The following is a 19882-nucleotide window of genomic DNA, read 5'->3' as shown; positions in this document are numbered from 1 at the left end:
AAGGCAGAATTACTTTTTGATTTGAAAAATAAATAATAGTTCAGTGGAGGTGGGATTCAGGGTCACCAGAAAGTACCGGGAGAAGAATATTAAGCAATGGGGGGAAAAAAACTGTCATGAAGGAAAATGTCACATGTGATTTGCATATGACAAAAACAGCTTTTAACTGGTTGATAAATGCAGTGTAGGACCGGTAAGGGTTCTATGTCTTTATGGGTGTGTTTTATAAAAGTTTCTTAATGTTGTTCTTCCTTAACAAGCATACATATAAATTTACTTGATGGATAGTAAAATGCCTTACTGCTTCGGAGTCCTTGGAGCATTAAATCTAGCTGTTCAGCCATTGTACAAAGTAACTAAAACTTCCTGTGGATGCTGTTTTCCAGCTGTTTACCTAAGGATGAAGAGCAGTTTAAAGCAGGAAAGCAAAAATCAACTGCATCTTTTTTAGGATGTGTAATTTTATTATGAGGAAACATAATTTACTATGTTTTGTATGATACTACCCTTTTAAAAGAGCCCACTTTAGGTATCATGATTAGCCAGTTTTTAAACATTTTAGCATAAATGATGGTACTTCAGCCAAAAGTGTAATTTGGATGTAAAAATAAAAGGGCTTGCTGTCTATTAAATTATGGATGTTGAAGATGAAAATGTTTTGTACTTTATTTTTATTTCTTATACTCTATTTTCTTTTATATTGGTATTTTGCCCACATTTTAAATAAATGTACTTTTAAATGTTTTACTCTATATTTTAGTGGTGGTTCATTCTTTTTGAATAATGTGCAACAATGGCACTCTGGTAAGAGTAAATTACTCAAATCTTTTTCCAAGCAATGTAAAATTATTTTAAGCTTATTTTACCAGGTATGTTTTAATATATAAAAATCCCAATGCTTTATAAGGGAAGTTGTTGTAAGTGTGTAAGTGTGTTTTTACTGAAACAAAGGAATAGCTTGAAGGCAGGAGAAACTATAACCTCACATATTATGCTGTTGTGATAAGTTTTGTTTGTATAGTGAGTTTTACTAAATAAATATTAAAAAATCAGTTTCCCCCATCTATATTCAGTTGTTTTTCATAATACACACACAGTTCTCATAATCTGACCTTACGTTTCTACCAGTTTAGATTCTAGTAGATGAAAAGTCACACTAAAAACATTTCTTCTTTGATCAGCAAGCCATTAAACTCTAGTGCGTGTGTGCAGATATTCACTTGTCTGCATAGTATCAAGTGTATCATATCACCTCGTGAACCATTCAAAGAACGATTCAAAATGAAGGATAAAAATTACTTTAAACAACAGCTTATCACACTTTTTTCTAGCATTTTGTATTTCTATGCAGAACTATTTTGCAGGGAAGATTTTTCAAACAGTCGCATTAAACTGAGATAAGGAGCTATTTTTAGCTTATGCAAAGCTTTCTACAGAGAAGTTATTAATTTCAAATCTCATTTGTGTTATGGCTTAAAATGTAAATCCACCTGATATTTGACCACTGTTTCTGTTGCCTTTTTTCCCCATGCCTCAGTTCAACAAGGTGCTTAAGCAAATGACAGATTCAAGCTGTAGGAACACAGTGAGTGTAAATTTCAAGATGAGTGAAGTCCCGCAGAGGTCAGTCCTGTGCCTGTTGCCTGTTAGCGCTGGCTCTGGCTTCCTCAGCTATCCTCATTTACTCCTATATTCGTCATTTCTATTGTAAGCAGTAAGGGGCTACATAATAACAGCAATTTCAATCCCTGTGACCTTTGGTAAGGTGACAAAATGTAGTAAATGAGATTTTCATACTTTGGTTTAAGATGTTTTTAGATGCGTCGGAGGTTAAAAAGGTATAGTGCAGGGTGGGAGGAAACAGTACTTTTTCCCAAATGCCATTTATTTGTAACTGCAGAGCTATGTGTTTTCCTCAGTGTGATGTTCAGCTATCCATAACTGCTTCCTTTTCATTATGAGATTAAGAAAAATCTCAAATGTGGAGACCTGAGGATGGAAGCTGATAATTTTTTTACACTTAAAAAAAAAAAAAAAAAAAAAAAAAAAAAAAAAAGAAAGGAATGCAGTGGGAGTTCTATTAGCTGATGAGCTGTGTATATAACTTAAAACATTCAGACACATAGATCTGGCTATTATGCCCTCTCTTTACTGTCAGTTGAGGGGGAGCATACCTCTAAAACCCAATTTAATTAAAGACCTCTGCAGAGATCACTTCTCTTAACAGTTTAGCAAGTTAGCTTGGTTATCCACACCTTTTAAAGAATATTAAAAATAGGTGAGATGAACTGTACCCTAAAAAAAATTCAACAATGCAGTGCATACACACTATATTTTATTGGAGAAAAAGGTATACTTTCTTGTCTTCAAATACATTTCAGAATGTGTAACACTGAATTAACGTAAATCTGTGTTAATCTCTGTATGGCTTGAGACTTTTTTCATTATACTGATTACCAGCGTGCAGAAAGTTTTTGGTGCCTTTTCCTTTAAAACAGGTATCAGCTGTTGTAGCTTTTGAACTTTGGAAATGTTGTGATACACAAAACTTCTTACCTTGAATAAACACTTTTTACTTGTCAAGCATTCAGCATATCTCCTGTGTATCTTGCAAACAATGGATTGCCATATCCAATGTAAATGCTGGTTTGAGAAAGAGTTGAATATGATGCATGCAATGAGTTGGCAGGGATGTTTAACTGTGAGTGGGATTGATCACAAGGCATACAACTTTGCACCACTGGTTTCTAGAAGCTAACAAGACCTGCTAAGACAGCTCTTGGCAGAATGAAACATTTCACTGAGGGGAAGAAAGGCAGAGAGAAACCAGATTTGAACGTGTTAGAAGTTTCTGCCTGGGCAACATAAGCTGCTAGACTCAATTAGGCACTTACCTCTCAGTAATGGTTCTCACCTTTTTTGGGATTAACTTGCACGTTTTCCACAATCAAGGAGTGTGGAGGATACATAGCACCTTTGCCAAAGCCTACTACAGTTAAGAGATGTGTGAATGCAATAGCATCTGAAAGGTAAATTTCCTTTTTATGAGAACTATCCAAAATGCTGTCAGATATTACATAGAGAAGCTTGGAGAAAAGCAAATGCAATCATGGAACAAATGAACCCTGTGGGAAACATAAGTGGTAACGCATCTGTTTCATCATCAGTGGAGACAGTGTGTTTATTTAGCCAACATACAAGTATGACTGATTTGATTAACCTTTCAATTAGAGTAAAAAACAGAACCTGCCAAGAAAAAGTCTTTCAAGAACCACAGGAGCTGTCCAGAGCCAACTGGCTTGCACAGATGTTACTGTGCCTGTGATTAGTTGGTAGAGGAAGGGTTTGATGAAGTGTTCTGATACTAGGTTGCTGTTATGAACTCGCTTTTCCTTTAGTGGAAGATTATAATGCTCAAGTGTCCTTGTTGCTCCTGCCTCCTTTACATCTTAGAGGAAAAAACAAACAAACAAAAAAAGCAAGAACAAACAAAAAATGTCAACAAAAACCTTGCAGAAACATTGCTTACAGAAACATTAGGTCTACAACATAAGCTTTTTTTTTTCCAGTACTTTTTTGTTTTTTGTAGAAAACCTGTGTTGATATATCAGTTATTTAAAATTAAATAGGTGTGAAATATGGTTTTGATAGCAGAGACATTCCCCCAGTTTAGATGGACGTTAGGAAGACTTGGTCTCCACTCACCATCCTGCAGCTTTCCTTGCCATCTGTCATGAGGTGGAATTGTGGAACAGAACTGTAGAGGTCAGGCTGGGAGAGACCTGTGGAGGTCCGGTCAATGTTTCAGTATCTCAAAGGATGGAGATTCCACAACCTCCGTGGGCATCCAATTTCTGTCTTTTGCTACCGCCAAGGTAATAAATAAAACCATCCTCATACCTAATCCGTCTGTCCAGTGTTCCATGAGTCCCTCTCATTCCGTGCCTGTGCATTTTGAAGAGTCTGTCTTCTTTCCACCCTGTAGTTGTGGACAGCAGTAAGCCAGTCTGTTCTTCAAGGCTGAGCAGACCCCTCCCAGCAGCCCAGGCTGCCCCCAGCCCCATCCAGCCTGGCCTTGGGCACTGCCAGGGATGGGGCAGCCACAGCTCCTCTGGGCAGCCTGGGACAGGGCCTCACCACCCTAACATCTAATAACATCTAATCTAAATCTCACCTTTTTTAGTTTAAAGCCATTCTTCCTTGTCCTATCACCACTCCCCCTGCCCAAGAGTCCCTCCCCAGCTCTCCTGCAGCCCCCTTTAGGCCCTGTCAGGCCACTGGGAGGTCTCCCCGGAGCCTTCTCCTCTCCAGGCTGAACAACCCCAACTCCCTCAGCCTGGCTCCACAGCCAAGGTGCTCCAGGCTCTGAGCATCCTCGTGGCCTCCTCTGGACTCACCCCAACAGCTCCCTGTCCTTCTGTTGGGGGCCCCAGAGCTGAGCTCAGGCTCCAGGTCCGAGGTCAGACTCGAGGACATGGTTGGCTTTCTGGGCTGCAGGCACACATTGCAGGCTCATGTCGAGCTTCTCATCCACCAGCACCCCCAGGTCCTTCTCCTCAGGGCTGCTCCCAATCCATTCCCTGCCCAGCCTGGATTTGGGTTTGGGATTGCCCCAGCCCAGGTGCAGGACTTTACACTTGGCCTTGTTGAACCTCATGAAGTTTGCCCAGGTCCACCTCAGGCCTGTCCAGGTCCCTTTGCATCCGTCTCTTCCCTCCAGTATGTTGACCACACCACGCAACTTGGTGTCATCAGCCAGTTCCTCACCCATCCTGTGCTCCATCCATCACATCCACGTCACTCCCATTTAGAGATGAGGATATCATAGGGGACGCTGTCAAATGCTTTGCACAACCTCAGGTAGATGATGTTGGTTGCTCTTCCCCTATCCACCACTGCTGTAACCCCACTGTAGAAGTCTACCACATGCTACCCCAATCACTGTGACCTGTCAAAGATCATCAAAAGGGGCCTTACAGAGACAGCAGCTGACACCTTTGGATGTGTCCTATAAATGTATGTAGGACCAACTAGCTTAAGTTGGCTTCTTCTGTGGGTAGTGCAGTGTCCCCAAGCACTCTGCTGGTAGTCCCAAGAGCCCAGGAGGTCTCAGGTGAACTCATAATCTGTGAAATGAGTAAAAAGGTACTGGGCACCTCAGTCTTTTTCATGTATTTTCAACACCTTGCCGCATCAAACAGCAGACTTTCTTCTTTCTCCTTTCCCTTTTTACCACTGATGCTTTTACAGAAGCCTTTCATGCTGCCCTTCACATCTCCTACTGGTTTCAACTCAGGCTGAGCTACTCCTGAATAAAAATTAACTGCACAGCTCAAGACGTGTAAAACAGTCGAGGGGAGCAGACGAGCACCGCGGCGGATGTGCTTGGGAAGGTTGTGGAAGTTTACTCTTTATGCAGCTGCACTGTTAAAAAATTCATCAGGCGTTTTCTAAGCACAGTTTAGTTGGTTTATCCCTCCTCGGGGCAAGAAGACAAGAAGACAGCTCTGTTGATGCTTATATATTTTATGTTCGAAAAGCACATTGACTTAACAGGAGGTTGGGCTGATACGTGTAGGAGTTACCCTTTTTATGGAGGGGAATTGAGGTTCAGAGAGAAGTTAGCCCTGGGAGCAGTGAGGCAGAGGATGAAGTACAGGTTAGCTAAATTCAAAGTTCACATCTTGACAGTCAGTCAAAACTCATTCCCTTTCTCCTTTCTTCTGCCTTTCTGTGGTGCCTGCAGGAAGAGGAAAGGAAAGAAGTAGCCAAGCAGCAGAGCCGAGGCATGGCTACAGAAGAAACAGAGAGCACACGAAAAGATGAGGCTCACTGTACACAGCACTAATGTGTACAAACTACTCAAGAATTTAATTTTAAGTGTGTTTTCTTAAAATTGCTATGGAATAGTGGTACTGAATATAACAATGTTAATAAGAACATTGCAGGTGTTTGTCTCTACCTGCGGGGCTGTAAGACCAAGCGAGGCTCTCCCCAACATGATGCCAACAGCGTTACCTGACTGCCTAGCCAGGATTTTGGGAAAAAGTTTTCTCTGAAATGCAGCAGGCTCATCTCAAGGGAAGGGCACGCTTGAGGAGCTCCTCAGCGGGATAGAGGCACTCTCCCTGGAGGAAGCCAAGTGGAGAGAGGCTGTCTGAGCCCTCAGGAGATGTTCGGAGCTCTGCCAAGGGAATTTTAGCCAACAGAGTACGTAGCCAGACAGTTGTGGAGAGTGAGTGAAGCTTGGAAAGATGCTCCCACCCTTGTCAGTAAAGTCCTCAAGCAGTGTTTTGTCAGAAGGATGCCCAGCTGTGTCCACCTGGGAGAAAGCACGGTGATCTGGGGACACCCCAGATCAGACACAACTTTGGATGTGTCTGCCTAGGACTTCTCCTCATAGTGAGCTACCTTTTAAGCTGAAAAGGCCAAATTTTATAAGCATGTCAAATACGGCACTTTTGAATGAAGCAGCTCCATCAAAGAGGATGGAGATAAAACAGAGCTTTATGGCTATGACCTACGATCCTTGTCTTCCATGCAAAGAGGCTTTGAGAGAGAAGACTTTGAGACTTTGAGAGGAAGACAGAGAGAAATGGCTTTGTCAGCAAAGCTATGCATTTCAGCTCAGTAAAGCCAGCAGCCTTCCAGCCTGGAGCAGAAGGACGAGGTGCTCAGAGTGATGCCAGCCAGGAGAGCGGGTGAGGGCAGTTAGCTTCTTCTCTGAAGAAACATGTGAGCACTTCAAACCTACTCAGAACCATCTGTGTTCTGCTTGAGAGGTAAATGCCATTTGAAGCAAAAAAATAATAATAATTAAATAAATTGTACTTTCAAAAAAAAGTAATGTATTTGTTCCGCTGCCTCTGATCAGTCCCTAATACCTGCGGGATGCTGCTTGCAGCACGAAGAGCAGCTCTCATTTCTGCCTGCGCTCTTCCTCCTGGCCTCATGTGAGCGTGGGGGCACAGCATGGTTTTGGGAAGGAAATTAAGTGGTTTGGCCCCGAGCAAGCCCTCTGGTGTGCATGTGCAGGCTGGAGAAACACCTTGCCATGAATGTCCCCCTGTGCCTCTTGTTCACGGCTCCTCTGTCGCGGTCAGCAGAGACCGATGCGGCTTCATTTCCTGGCCTGCTGTGCCAAGAGGATTTTATTGCAAACTCCATCTCCACTTCCCTGCAACAGACAATATAATAAAGTCCTGTTATTAAAAAAAGTATCTCTCTCAATCTTGGAGGCAGAAGATAAGTAGAAGAAAGCAGTGTAACTTTTTAACTGCTCTGGTTGGTTTTGCTCTAAGGTGGAAAAATACCCAAAATGTAGACCCATGAAATGCAAGCTCTGTTTGGTTTTGCAAATAGCCATTCCTTTCGATTTGTGGTGAAACGCCGATATAACAAGCTTGGAAGCCCCGTTATTGTTGTGATGACCCAGAAGTGCAAGGGAAAGCTTTGGTAGCAGAGTGAGGATCTTCTTGGGGTAGCTGAGATGGGTGGTGGCCAAGCTACGGGACACACGTATATCTGGAGGAAGGTCTTGGTGATTGAAAGCTCCTCTTTTATCCAGTGGAACCAGCTGACTTAGTGAAAGACATCATTCCTCCCAACAAGCCTGCTCACCTTCCTGGGCTGTTTAAATACCCAGAGCATCAGGCACATGACGGCAAGAGAGCAAACCCTGCTGCAGGCTGAAGGAGAGGGAGCTGCTTCTTTCTGCAGGTTGCATCACTTCATAAGCTATTTAACCAAGCTTCACACATCCAGAGCCACTAAAACGCCTCTTTTCACACGGATGAAGGACCCAGGGACTTCCTGAGAACCCAGAAATGTGTTAGGGCTGGAAGAAATATGAAGCTCAATAGCTGGGTCAGACAAGGACGAGTGAACACAGCAGACCTACCAGGGCTGGGTGGCTGTGAAGGACTGAGACAGAAAGGTTTGGGTTAGGAGGGACCTTAAAATACCTAATTCCAGATCCTGGAGCAGCTGAGAGGCTGGCACAGGCACAAGACTGCCATGCTTTTTCCTATGCTGACCCCAAAGGTCAGCAGGGATGATGCTGAGTAAGAGCAGAAACCTCATGCTCATGCCTCTGGGAGGTGAAGGAAGGTGGGGGCTTTGTGAGGTTATGAGCCCCTGGGAGCTGAAAATTAGTAAATTGTTCCATTTACATTGAAGCATTTTGCAAGAAACTTTCAGTTTAGATGGGGCTTTTTGAGTAGAAAGGCAAAATGAATGATTAACCTACCAACTAATGAAGTATTTGGGATGAAACTACCTGAGGAAACAAAGCAGGAGCACACCATTTTATACCTGCAAAGGCAGAAACCAGACTTTTTCTGCATCCAAAGGATTTCATTGCCTTTCATCCCCCAAAATGACCCTTACCAAAACCCAACTTGCACTGTTTTGTGTTTCTCTGTACAAACCCATGGCTCCCAGGCTGGGCTGCTATCAGATTTGGAAGCAATAAACCAGAGTTTTCAGGAGTGGCTGCACTCAGCACTGCTTTGCTTTGCCTCTCTCTGCAGATGGTTTGTTTTACTTTATTTCATGCTGAATATGGCTCTCTGGGTGTTTAACGAATTAATACACTCCTTTGTGTCATTAAAAAATAATTGAATACGTCAGTTGCAGCTAAGACTGATTTGCTTTCCCCGGGATTTGCCCTTTAGCTGCTGAACCCAGTGAAGAAAGCCCAGGTAACCTCAGTCCCTGCGGAAGAGCAGCTCAAGGCTGACAAAAGGCATGAGGAAGTCGTGCTGGCCTTTGGTGCAATTAGCACCGAATTTAAACCAAACCAAATTTAAACCCTGCACCCTCCATGTCAGCCTCTCTGAGTGACAAATTACCAGGTAAAAGACATGCCGAGGGGTTTTGCGGCAATTACTGCTTGCAGCTCCTCCTTGTGCTGTTCCTCCTACACAAACAGCTGCTGCCAGGCCCTTGCAGAAGCAGGAGGTGGCAGCAGAAAGAGGCACGGGAGCATCACGGAGTAGGTTGCACACACTGGCTTGTTGCTTTCTCAGTGACAGCGGCTGCAATTTTAGGGTCCTGGGCCTCATCACAGGAAGGAGAGCATCATTTGTGCTCCGTGGCCATGCAGGGCAGGGATGCAAGGGCAGGAATGCTCCCAGGGATTCAGGGAAGGAGCTCTGCTCTTTCTGTGTGTCTCAGTGCTCCTGCAGAGCCACAACCCTCAACTTTAAAGGCAGCATTGGATAGAGGAGGGTTTTTCTTTAGGACAGCCTCAGTTGGCTGTACAGAGCCTGCTCACACAGCTTTGTTTGGTTTGTTGGTGCTGTTGGGCTCTGCAGCCTGGCAGGACGCCGTGTTCCTGGTGCTCGCCTCCTGCTCCGTGCTCAGAGGGAATCGAAAGCTGGTGCTGCAAACAGGCTCATTCACCAAGATTTGGTGTTTACATATCCCCTGTCCCAACAGCTTTAGGTGTCTGATGTTTGTCAGGCACTATGTCCCTCCTGTAAGAACACATTTATCCATATTTATTTCTAACAAGCTATCCGTATCTAAAGCTAGCAAGCATTAAATATTGATAGAGTGCTGTACTTTTAATGAGCTGCCAGTTTAATTCGGATGCTGAATGTCCCAAAGATACATCCTTGTCTCTGGTGCTGTTCCTCACCAGCCACCTGGAGGAGCTGGGCATGGGCTCTTGGTGTCCCTGCTTCTGTGTGGGGGGGTGATGCCCTCCTCCCAGCCTCAGCTGTTTTGGGACCCTGTGCTGCAGCTCTTGGGCACGCAGCCATGCCCTTAGTGATGGACATAGTCCTGGTGAAGCTCCTGGGAACCAAAAAAAAATGGTGCAAAGGGGTTGTGTGTGCAGGGACTGGCCGAAACAACGCGGTTCAGTTGTGTGGTGTGAACACCAACACTCAGTATTGCTGCCCCAAAGGACTTGGGATGATTTACAACATCTAAAATATTAATTGGCCATCTGAAAGGGCTTTTAATAAAAACTTTAATAAGCAAATTTTCAAGCTTTTCTCATCAGCCGCAGGATTAGAAACATACATTTAACTAAAGAACTAAAGAAGTTTGTGTAATTCCTGTGGCATAGAGGGCTGGTGCTTTAGGTGAGGATCTGAGCACTGCTGAGCCCCTGACCCTTGTGCTCGTGGTATCTGGTCATCAAAAGAATTGGACAAAAGAATTTGGGAATGAGATCTTGTGTGTGGAGCTGCCAGTGTTGGGCTGTGAGCTCCTCACAGCACAGAGAAAGCACGATTCACAGCTGTAATTGAGGTCTTCAAAAAAACCCTCTTGTATCCCGGGTATGAAATGCCTAATCAAATCATGTTTGCTGCTCGGCGCTAGGCTGCTAATTTGCTTTGATTTAGAATTTAAAAAGATAATTGCAGATGTGTGTGTCTGTGTAGGTTTCTGTGAAGAAGGCTTTCCTCTGTTTAATAGGCAGCCCGCTAATACGGACTGCACGAATTTCACTTTCCTCTTTCAATGTGATTGATGTGAATCCCCCCATTAGAGGGAGGGATGGAGATGGGGAGTGCTGTTGTGTCACCCCAAGAGTTGCAGGGGGCCCAGCCCCAGAGTTGTGGGGTTCCCCTTGGGGTAGCAGCAAGGATGCTCAGGAACCAACCCCAAACCCAACCTGCTCTGGCGCTGCTTATCACTGCCCTAACCCTGCGGTGTTTGCACTGTGAGCAAGGGGGGACCATCAAGGACATCCCCAAATTTCACTGCTGTCTTTGTCTGTCCGCTTCTCTCCCACCAAAGTGAATGTTATCAATTAGCAACAGCCTGTTCTAGTGGTTGGCAGTGCCCGATGTGCCATGGAGGTTGTTGAGAAAGGCGTCAGGCACTGCTGCCATCTTCTTGCCTGGGCTTAATAGCATATGCAGAAGAGTGTATTAAAATTCATCACTTTTCTCCTTCTGATCTTGCTTGCAAAAAGGCAGGAATCATTTTTTTTTTTCTGGTCTTCAGAGATGGAAACTTTCTCTGGAGAGAGTTCCTGTCATTTTTTTTTTTTTTTTTTTTTTCCTGCTCATGGAGAAGGTAGCGATTAATTACTACGACATTCCTGAAGTGGCTTACAGAGACAAGCTATTCTGAAATACCATGAAAATAAATAAATAAAAAAAAATCCTAGGGCATTCCAGGAGAAATCTTGCCACCCCAGTTGGTGTCTCCACAGCTGCTGATTGTGGGCATGGACCAGGGCAGTGAGCTTCAGCTCCTTGGCAATTCCTTTTACCCAGGAGCTGAGAGAGCAGCCTGGGCAGCAGCAGGCATCTCAGGACTGTGCTGTGCATCCTAGGGTGGCAGTGGGTGAAAACACAGACAGAAGTGTTTGGATAGGTTTGGGGTGTGAAACTTTTCCTCAATCCACTTTTCTGGGCAGGGTGAGCTGCAGCCAGCAAGGGCTGTCCCCAGATCCCTGGCTGGCACATCTCATTCACCATCCGTATGGATACCTGAAGCTAAAATGCTCCTCTCTCACATATCCACTCCCTGAGCATGGTTCCCTCTTGAAATTCCATTTCTCCTGCTCACAGCACAGAAATATTTCCTAAGCACTTGCAGGGGGTTGTTTTCCTCTGAGGGAGCACCTGGTGCAGGAGATGCAGCATGTGAAGCAGACTGCCCGTACAGCAGGAGGATGCATTACACAGATACCTTCAGAGAGCGATCGCTGCACCTCTGGGGATCGGGAATATCATATCGAGTAAGATACCTTAATTAAAATGAGCAGTGCTCCTAATTATGTCTTGTCATGCAGTTCATACCCTACAAATTACAAGCATGATGCAGCTATGATAAAAACATTAAAAAGGTATTCTTATGCAATTTTGCCCATTCAAACCTAGTGCAGCAGTGCAGGACGGATCCCTCTCTGTCTTTTGGGAAGGCATTGACTTATGTTCTGCAAGTCATGTTAAGGCTTCTGTAAAGTATGTTTTCATAACTTTAAACAGCTCTTTTGTAAGTGTGAGGGTGATGAGATCTACATGGAAAGAGTCCCCTAACAGAATACAACTACAAACTGAAATGGGAGAGAAGAGAAGAAAGACAGAGGGAGATGCAATGTGTTGTTTCCAGCAGAAGCAAGGTTTACTCTAACCAGATAAACTTCCAGAAGAATGAGCACCTTTGAAGTGACAGTGGGGTCCCCTTCCAGGAGGCTGGGGGTGGTTAGTGTTTTTGTATTCAAAAAGCTGTGCACTCATCCTGTGTGTGTTTCCTCTAACTGAGCCCCCAGCTGTAACTCTGAGGCTCAGCAACATCAGGGGCATGGCTGTTGCTTGCTTTGATTTGGGTTTCAGGACCAGTTTGGGTTCCTCAAAACTTCTGGGTATTTAAATCTAAAGCCCATCTGGCTCCTTCCTACACGAACAAATTAATACAGCTCATTGTATTAGTTCAACCTGAAAAACAAACTGGAAAACACCGCCTGCCAAGGATCTTATCCCGTATTAGTACTCCTATTTGTAGACTAGGTGGACTCTTCAGTGTTCATGATCACCCTGAAGTGCTTTTGGGGCTGGACCAAGGAGAGGAGCAGCTCTGCTGTGGAGCCAGGCTGAGGGAGTTGGGATTGTTCAGCCTGGAGAGGAGAAGGCTCCGGAGAGACCTCCCAGCGGCCTGCCAGGGCCTAAAGGGGGCTGCAGGAGAGCTGGGGAGGGACTCTTGGGCAGGGGGTGTGGTGATAGGACAAGGGGGAATGGCTTTAAACTAAAAACAGGCGAGATTTAGATTAGATATTAGGAGGAAATTCTTCACTATGAAGGTGGTGAGGCCCTGTCCCAGGCTGCCCAGAGGCACTGTGGCTGCCCCATCCCTGGCAGTGCCCAAGGCCAGGCTGGATGGGGCTGGGGGCAGCCTGGGCTGCTGGGAGGGGGCCCTGCCCATGGCAAGGGTTGGGATTAGATGATTTTTAAGGTCCCTGCCAACCCAAAGCACTCTGTGCTTCGTGTTAAACCTTTGGGGGGGGAGAGGGAGGGGGCTTTGTGCCGACCTGGGGACCCCTCTTGTGTGGGGTGGAGGCCAGTAGCCACGCGTGTCCCCAAGGGACAGCTGTGGGGACAGCTGTGAGGACACTTGTGGGGATATTTGTAGGGACACTGTGGGGATATTTGTGGGGACAGCTGTAGGGACAGCTATGGGGACAGCCAGCAGCATGCCGTCCTGCTGCCCCTCTCCTCGCGGCCTCTGCTGCCACCTGCCGCCCTCCATTAGCGAACACAAGACCACAAGCCCAATTTAAGTCAAAAATTAAAAATAACTGTATCAATAATATAAATTAAATAATATTGATGAAAATAATATTTAATAATTAATAAATAATAAAATAATCCCGATAATGCCTCCACCCACCCACTGAGGATGTTTCTATTTAGGATTTTGCCCAGGCACCATTCAGGGAAGTCGCCATGCCCTACAAGCCTTTGGGGCACCCAAGCACGTTTGGAGCAAGGTCCTGGGGATCCCAGCCCGTACCCATACCCGGTCTATGCCCTGCTGGAACCTCTCGCCCTCCCTGCCAGCCTTCCTGGTGGCTCCTCAAGGGAACACCATCAGCTGAACCCAAAGCTAAACCCCAAATCCCAAACTGAACTCAAGGCTCAGTGTCATCAGTGCCTCACTAGTGGTTTCTAGGGTGGTGGGATTTACCCAGGTGAAAGCTCATCTCCTCTCTGCTCACTCTGGCAGAAGGAAAGGGTTTCTGGAGCAGAATGAGGCACACCTGCTTTCCAGGGACTTTCCTGTGTGTAACTTCACAGGTGTGCTGTGCAGGCTTTGTCTGTCCCTGAGGACATTTAAAGATCCCAGTTTGTGCAAGTGCCTGTTTTCAACTTGTCCCTTGGTGTCCCTGGGACAGCTCTCTGCTAACGCTGCCCAGAGGGCTGGAATTTGTCAGGGCTAGCAAAGAGAAGAGGGCAGAAAGAAATCTGCCAGGTGCACTTACAGGGAATGATTCCCATAAGTCTTGCAGTAAAAGCACATCCCAATTTCCTTCTCCTTCTAATGGGCTTAAAAATTTATTTCTGATCTAATTATGTTTTTCTGTTTTTCATGTATATTAAAAAAAAAAAAAAAGTGAATTACCAAATTAAGTGCCAAGCTTAGTAAGGAGATACATCTCCAAACCAGGAGAGGAGGCAGGGAACAGTCAGCCCCTGGATGGTCTCAGAAGGGGGAGAACTTTTGCTCGGATCCTCACCTGAGCTCAAGCAAGGAATAGTTTGCATCAGGTTGGGCCAGAAATGCCATCCTGGGGAGTTGGGAAGTTTTTCAGGGCCACATGGCCCGTAAGATCACAATTCCTGCTTTGCTTCCGCCAGCTCACTCCTGGTGGACCCAGAGCATCTGTGGCCGGACTTCAGCTTCACACGTCCCCTGGCCCCACAGGAGAAGAAGGAAGATGCAAAACCTGTGTGATTGCTGGCCTGCAGCCTCCGTGGTGCCCTGCTCGTGCAGGATCTTGTGCACTCCCAAAGGTGTCACCAGGCTCTGCAGACTCTGCTCTGATGGCCAAGTGATCACAAAGCCAGCATGGTGCCACACCTCGCCTTTGGATGTGGTTTTAAAGCAACGGGGAGGGACATAGCCATTGAGCTTAAAGCCATTCCTCTTGTCCTAAGAATTCTCTATAAAAGGGGTGTTTCTCAGCTGGGGTATGCAAGGCAAAGCTCTGTTTTTGCTGCAGGGGAATGCAGCTTTCTTTCATCAACCTGGAATGAAGCAACTTCTGGCAAGTCCTGCGCCTCCCCTGGGTCTCCCAGCACCATGATGGTCACAGGAAGCTTTTGCCAACCAGCTAGAAGCTATCACTGCAGCATGAGGGTTTTGATTTCACTTAGTTCAACACTGTTGAAGGTGGGAAAACACTGCTTGGTGGGCAAAAGTGTCTTGTCCTTGAGCCTGTGCCCAAGTTGGAGTGGGTGTAGCACTCCAGTGGGTGTTATCCCTCTGGAGAGCTCTGGATACGGGGGTCAGAAACACTCTCAGGGCTGCTGCCTTGGGCACCATTGCCTGGATCGGGCCCATCCCCAATTCCTTGCTTTGCTGCATGGCTGCATTTAGCCACAGTGACCACCCACAGCTCTGACCAGAATGGCATGGTCTCTGTGTCCCCCTGAGGCTGTGTTTTGTAAGGCTAAAGGCTGCACGTGTCCGACAGCACAGAGCTCCCACATTTTAAATGGCAGTGGTCAAAAGAGGAATTCATCTATGCAGCAAAGAGGGGGAAAGCTGCAGGCTGCCTGAGCCCACATACTGAAAGAGGAATAGCAAGAGCCCGGGCAGCCTCAGGCAACATATTTCAGAGCTGACAAGCTGTGAGACTTGGCTTCCGTCAAACCTAGCTGGTCTCCCCAGTGAGCAGCGATAATAGGATCAGGGCAGGGGATCCGACATGAAGGCAGGCTGAAGGTTACAAAGTGCTGGGCCTTGGAGGAACGGGGTGTGCTAATGCTGCCCAACCCTTGGCAAATGCCTCTTGAAAAACTTTAGCTGACCTTGAAGGGGTGGGATGAAGGAACATCGATCTGGGGGAGGAGGAGGCTGTTTTTCTGGCTCTGCAAAGCTTCACTTCGCAAAGCCTTTCAGTTTGGTGATGTGGCTTTTGTCCCAGAGCCCTTTAGTGGTTCCTATGGGTATGGGGGTGGTTATTCTGCAATGTGCGACACAGAAGTGATTGCTTTGGGGTTAGAAAAGGGCTTTTTAGGCAGCACATGTAGACAGACATAAGGATCTACCTGGGAAAGTGGGATGCCATGCCTTTGGCAATGGCTCTGCAGGTGAAGCATCTGCACCCTCCTGCAATGATCCCCCCTGCAAGTTATCTTCTGTCTTCTGGGGAGGTGTGTGGTGGGATTTCCAGAGAGCCTGCGCTTGTCTCATGTCTTTTCACTGGGCTGCAGACCAAGCTGAACTTTGCTGAGTGTTTTATCTTGAATCCTAATGCAGAAGGATAAAATGGCTGATGAAGAGCTCTTCAGTCAAATTTTCTGGTTGTGTACAATTTTGCTGCAAAAGACAGCAAAAAAGAAAAGAAAAAAAAAAGTCCAAAAATCAGTGATAAACTTGCACAGTTTAAAGCTTTAAGTATTTATAAGAATTGCATATTTTAGTAACTACTATTATTAACTATTCTACTAGTTATTCTAGTCTATTATTTAAATAAAATTTAATCTAAAGTAATCAAATCCCTTCTGTCTCTTAAATCTAGAGGGTGCTTTGCTTTCAAGTGAAGCACTTGGTGTGATTCAGCATGTATCTAAGGCTGATCTTCAGTGTTGTGGCAGCACCAAGCTCCCCAAAGCTCCTTAAGAATGAGCTGAAGGCAGTGAAGGAGGATGGCCTGCCACAGCAGCAGCTGCCAGCTCCTGTGCAGGCATTTTTCATCCATTAACCTCTAATCCTCTCCTAGAAGTGGTAATTTTAGTTGGAGGGCTGGTCTCAGGAGACCTTGGGTATGTCTTTCTGCCCCCTTCATTCTTGGGCTTTCCAGCATGGCCAACTCCTACCCACCTCCTTTCCAGGCTTAGAACATCAGGAAGTCTCCTGCAGATGATGCAAAGCTCTGATTTCTGTGTTTCCTGGGGAAAAAAAAAAAAAAAAAAAAAAAAAAAAAGGAAAAAAAGAAAAAGAAAAAGAAAAAAAGAAGAAGAAGAAAAAAAATATATATATATAAAAAGAAAAATCAGTTGTAACTGTTCAAAATCTGAAGCATTTTGACTTCTTGTCTGGAGCCCATCATGCTGTAAGGGTAAGAAAGGCGCTCCGGCAGAGTGCTGTCGGTCTTGCCCTGGAGCTCTTAGTGTACAGTTGTGGAGAACTGTCTCCAGACACAGCTCCACTGCCTCCCACACAACTGCTAGTTAATGAAGCTCCAGCCACAACATATTCCTCCTGGCCGCCCACCCACGAACCAGAAGAAATAGGATTTGAATTCTGTGCTCCAGCACCCATGAGTGGAGCTGTCAACACACAGCCCCCAGCTGAGCCCTCCCATGCAGCTGACCCCATGCCTGGCATGTCCTGGCTGCACTGTGTGAAGAGTTTGGGGTAAAACAAAGCTGTCTTGCTCTAACCAGTGGCATTTTTCTCGCTACTGATGGGAAGAGTTTTGTCTCGCACGAGTGCAGTGCAATGCCAGTTGCAGCTCAGTTACTGTATGCTAAGTAAGCAATTTCATTAGCTAGTAGTCAGTCTGCAGGATAATTTCATTAGTCTGATGTGCATCATTACTTCTTTCATTTACATGGGAATTATAAATTTCACTTGGATGCATATTTTTTCTCTTCCTTTCCTGTTTATAATCTCTCCTTCTTGCTTCCTTTCAGTGCCATCCCTCTCCTACTTGCTAATGATATCTTCAAGTTAGCCTTGAATTGGCCCAAAAGGTCTCCTTCCCTCTTTTTACCTCTTTTTAAAGAGTCTGGTTGCTGTGTCATGTGCATGCACATAGGCACGTATGTAACCACGCTGGGTAAAGTCTGTGCCAAGTGCATCCTCAGCCCTTGCCTGTCTGCTCTCCCAACAGCATGCGATACAACCCATGGTTGCATGGGTTGAGGGATTGACCATCAAGGTGTCCCTCTGGCAAGGCCAGGTTTGTGGCTCCCTAACCCCATTAAGATGTGTTGACCTTTACACATCTCATACTTGACATTTTCCAGGGGAGGGTCCAGCCAACATCCATGCTTCGTGGCAGGGGCCAAAGAGATCTAACCATCCTTGGTCATTCTTCTTCCCATTGCTTCTGGATGAAGCTTCCTTGAGCAGAAGATTCTTGTGGTTGTCATGCATCTGCTATCTCTGTACCTGGGTTTTTATCACTGACCAAGTTCACAGACCTTATCCATCCACCCATCCATCCATCCATCCATCCATCCATCCATCCATCCATCCAATCTCTCCACCCATCCATCCACCCATTCCCATCCCCATCTTCTCCACTCTCTTTCAACATGCCCCAACTCACACTCCTGCTACTTTCAGCCTTTTTTTTTTTTGTCTTTTTTTTTTTTTTTTTTTTCCCCTTTGTATTTCCTTTATGGGGGCCAATGAGGGTTCCTTTCTGGGCTGCATGCTGCCCCACCTGATGTCAATTAGGCTGAGGCCTCCTGTTGAGATCAGCAGAGACAGGTTGATTGGTGGTTTTTTACCTCTCTTCAAAACTCAAGGTCTGTTTTTTTTGGAGGCTTTTTCAAAAGCTATTCATGCACTGTTAGTCTGAAATTGTGTTTGCAGTAACTTATTTCTGGAGCTTTTCTATTGTGCTGCCTGTGCTAGCAATTAATTATTGAGGCAGCTTATTTACAGGCAGCGCTTACTTTCTTCTAGCACCTCCAATGAGATGTGAATAGCAACATTTTTCGTCGCTGGCACGGAGAGGTAGATATATTCCCTTTCAGAGCAAGACTGTAATCTAAGCAGTAAGTCTGAAAGAGACTCAACCTTGGTTTAAAACAAGTCAGAAATTCAGCCTTTGAAATCACATGTAATGGCCAGCATTACCTTGGATTTGTTTGCTTCTGCTTTTTTCATGTTTCTTTTCATTTTTCTATCTTTGTAACATTTTACACACACAGACACAAAGGTTATTCTCAGCTCTTCCCGTGCTTCAAGGTTGTAATCTCTACAGCACTGGAGCGCTTTGCAGTGTGCCACTAAAAACCTGGTGGATGTGAGTCCCTCTTCCTGCCCCATCCCTCGCTCCTGGGAGGGATGCACGTGCAGCACCACGCTCAGCACCAATGGTCCATTTCCCTTCCAACCAGCTGAGCTTTGCTGGGCAGCTGCAGGTCAGGGGAAAGCGCCTGCTCCCTTGACTGTCTCCTTCTTACTCTCCTACTCTTGCATCTCTGCTTTATTTCTGCTTGGAAACTTTAACCCCACAGCCACCCAACCATCCCCTTCCAGTATGGGTGACACCTGTGGTGGGCTCTGCTTCCAAAAGCACGAGGTGCTTTGAAGGCTGTGGGATTGCACCAGATGGCCTCCAGATATGCCTGCTTATGTCATCCATCAGTGATAGCAGCCAACGGAGGGCACATCACCTCCCTGCCCTCCTCTCCATCACCAGTATCCCAGCCTGTGGTCTCTGGCTGTGCCTTCACCCTGGGGTGGGTTTTACTAATCCACAATATCTTGGGTGATGTGGGTTTGCTCTGAAAGTTGTTCCAGCGATTTGAGGAGCCTCACCTGGGGGAATGGGGGCTGCGTCCATCTGCACAGCTGTTGGGGTTTAATACCTGGGAAGCAGCAGGGGTTTCAAAGCCGTGCTGGAAAAGCTTAAATAAATAAACCCAGGCTGGGTCGGGACCCAACAAGGGTCACATCCAGCACCATTTATATTGCTGCCCCTTTCCCCAGAAGCTGCACTGGGTCCTGGTCCAGGCTGAAGGCAAACACCCCAGGGTTACCCAGCAGTTAGATCTGCACGAGGAAGGTGCTGAAATGTTATTGTAACCGATTAGTGCAATCCATCAGCGCCTTATTAAAACGAGCAGAGATGTTTTTTCTTCCTCTGCAGCAGGAGAAGCTCTCTTATGCACAAAGTGCTCCTCTTAATTACCGCTCTGCAAACCCTCAGCGAGGCAGAACATCGGTGTCGCCGCTTAATTCCTCCCTGCTTTCATGGTGCTCTCATTGCAGGAGCACATAAGGCAGGATAATGTGTGTTGTGGTGCTTTTTTTTGGTTTGTTTTGTCTTCCTTTCATTCATATCACAAACATCATTCATTCAGGAACAGACCTGCAGAAGACGTAGCCAGAACAATAAGAGTGCAGTTCTTACAGCGGCTGGAGGCTGAGCCCTGCTGTCATCCGTGTGGTTTGGGCTGAGATTGCAGACCCAGCTCTCACAGCTGGCTCCTTTCTATTATTGGCT

General features: G+C 45.9%; 1 protein-coding gene across 2 annotated transcripts in view; it reads left to right on the top strand.

Annotated features, from left to right (window-relative positions):
- The window catches only part of PAXIP1 (PAX interacting protein 1), a 34388-nt gene extending 31939 nt beyond the window's left edge, over positions 1 to 2449 (top strand). For both annotated transcript variants that reach the window (XM_082752838.1, XM_082752837.1), the window contains exon 21: positions 270 to 2449. In XM_082752838.1, the coding sequence (XP_082608964.1) occupies positions 270 to 281 (12 nt within the window). In that variant the 3' untranslated portion in view covers positions 282 to 2449. The remainder of the gene's footprint in view (positions 1 to 269) is intronic.
- The last annotated feature ends 17433 nt before the right edge of the window (positions 2450 to 19882 follow it).

This window comes from Aythya marila (assembly GCF_965140915.1).
Source record: "Aythya marila genome assembly, chromosome: 2".
Classification (NCBI taxonomy): Eukaryota; Metazoa; Chordata; class Aves; order Anseriformes; family Anatidae; genus Aythya; species Aythya marila.
This window is presented reverse-complemented; position numbering and strand designations above follow the sequence as displayed.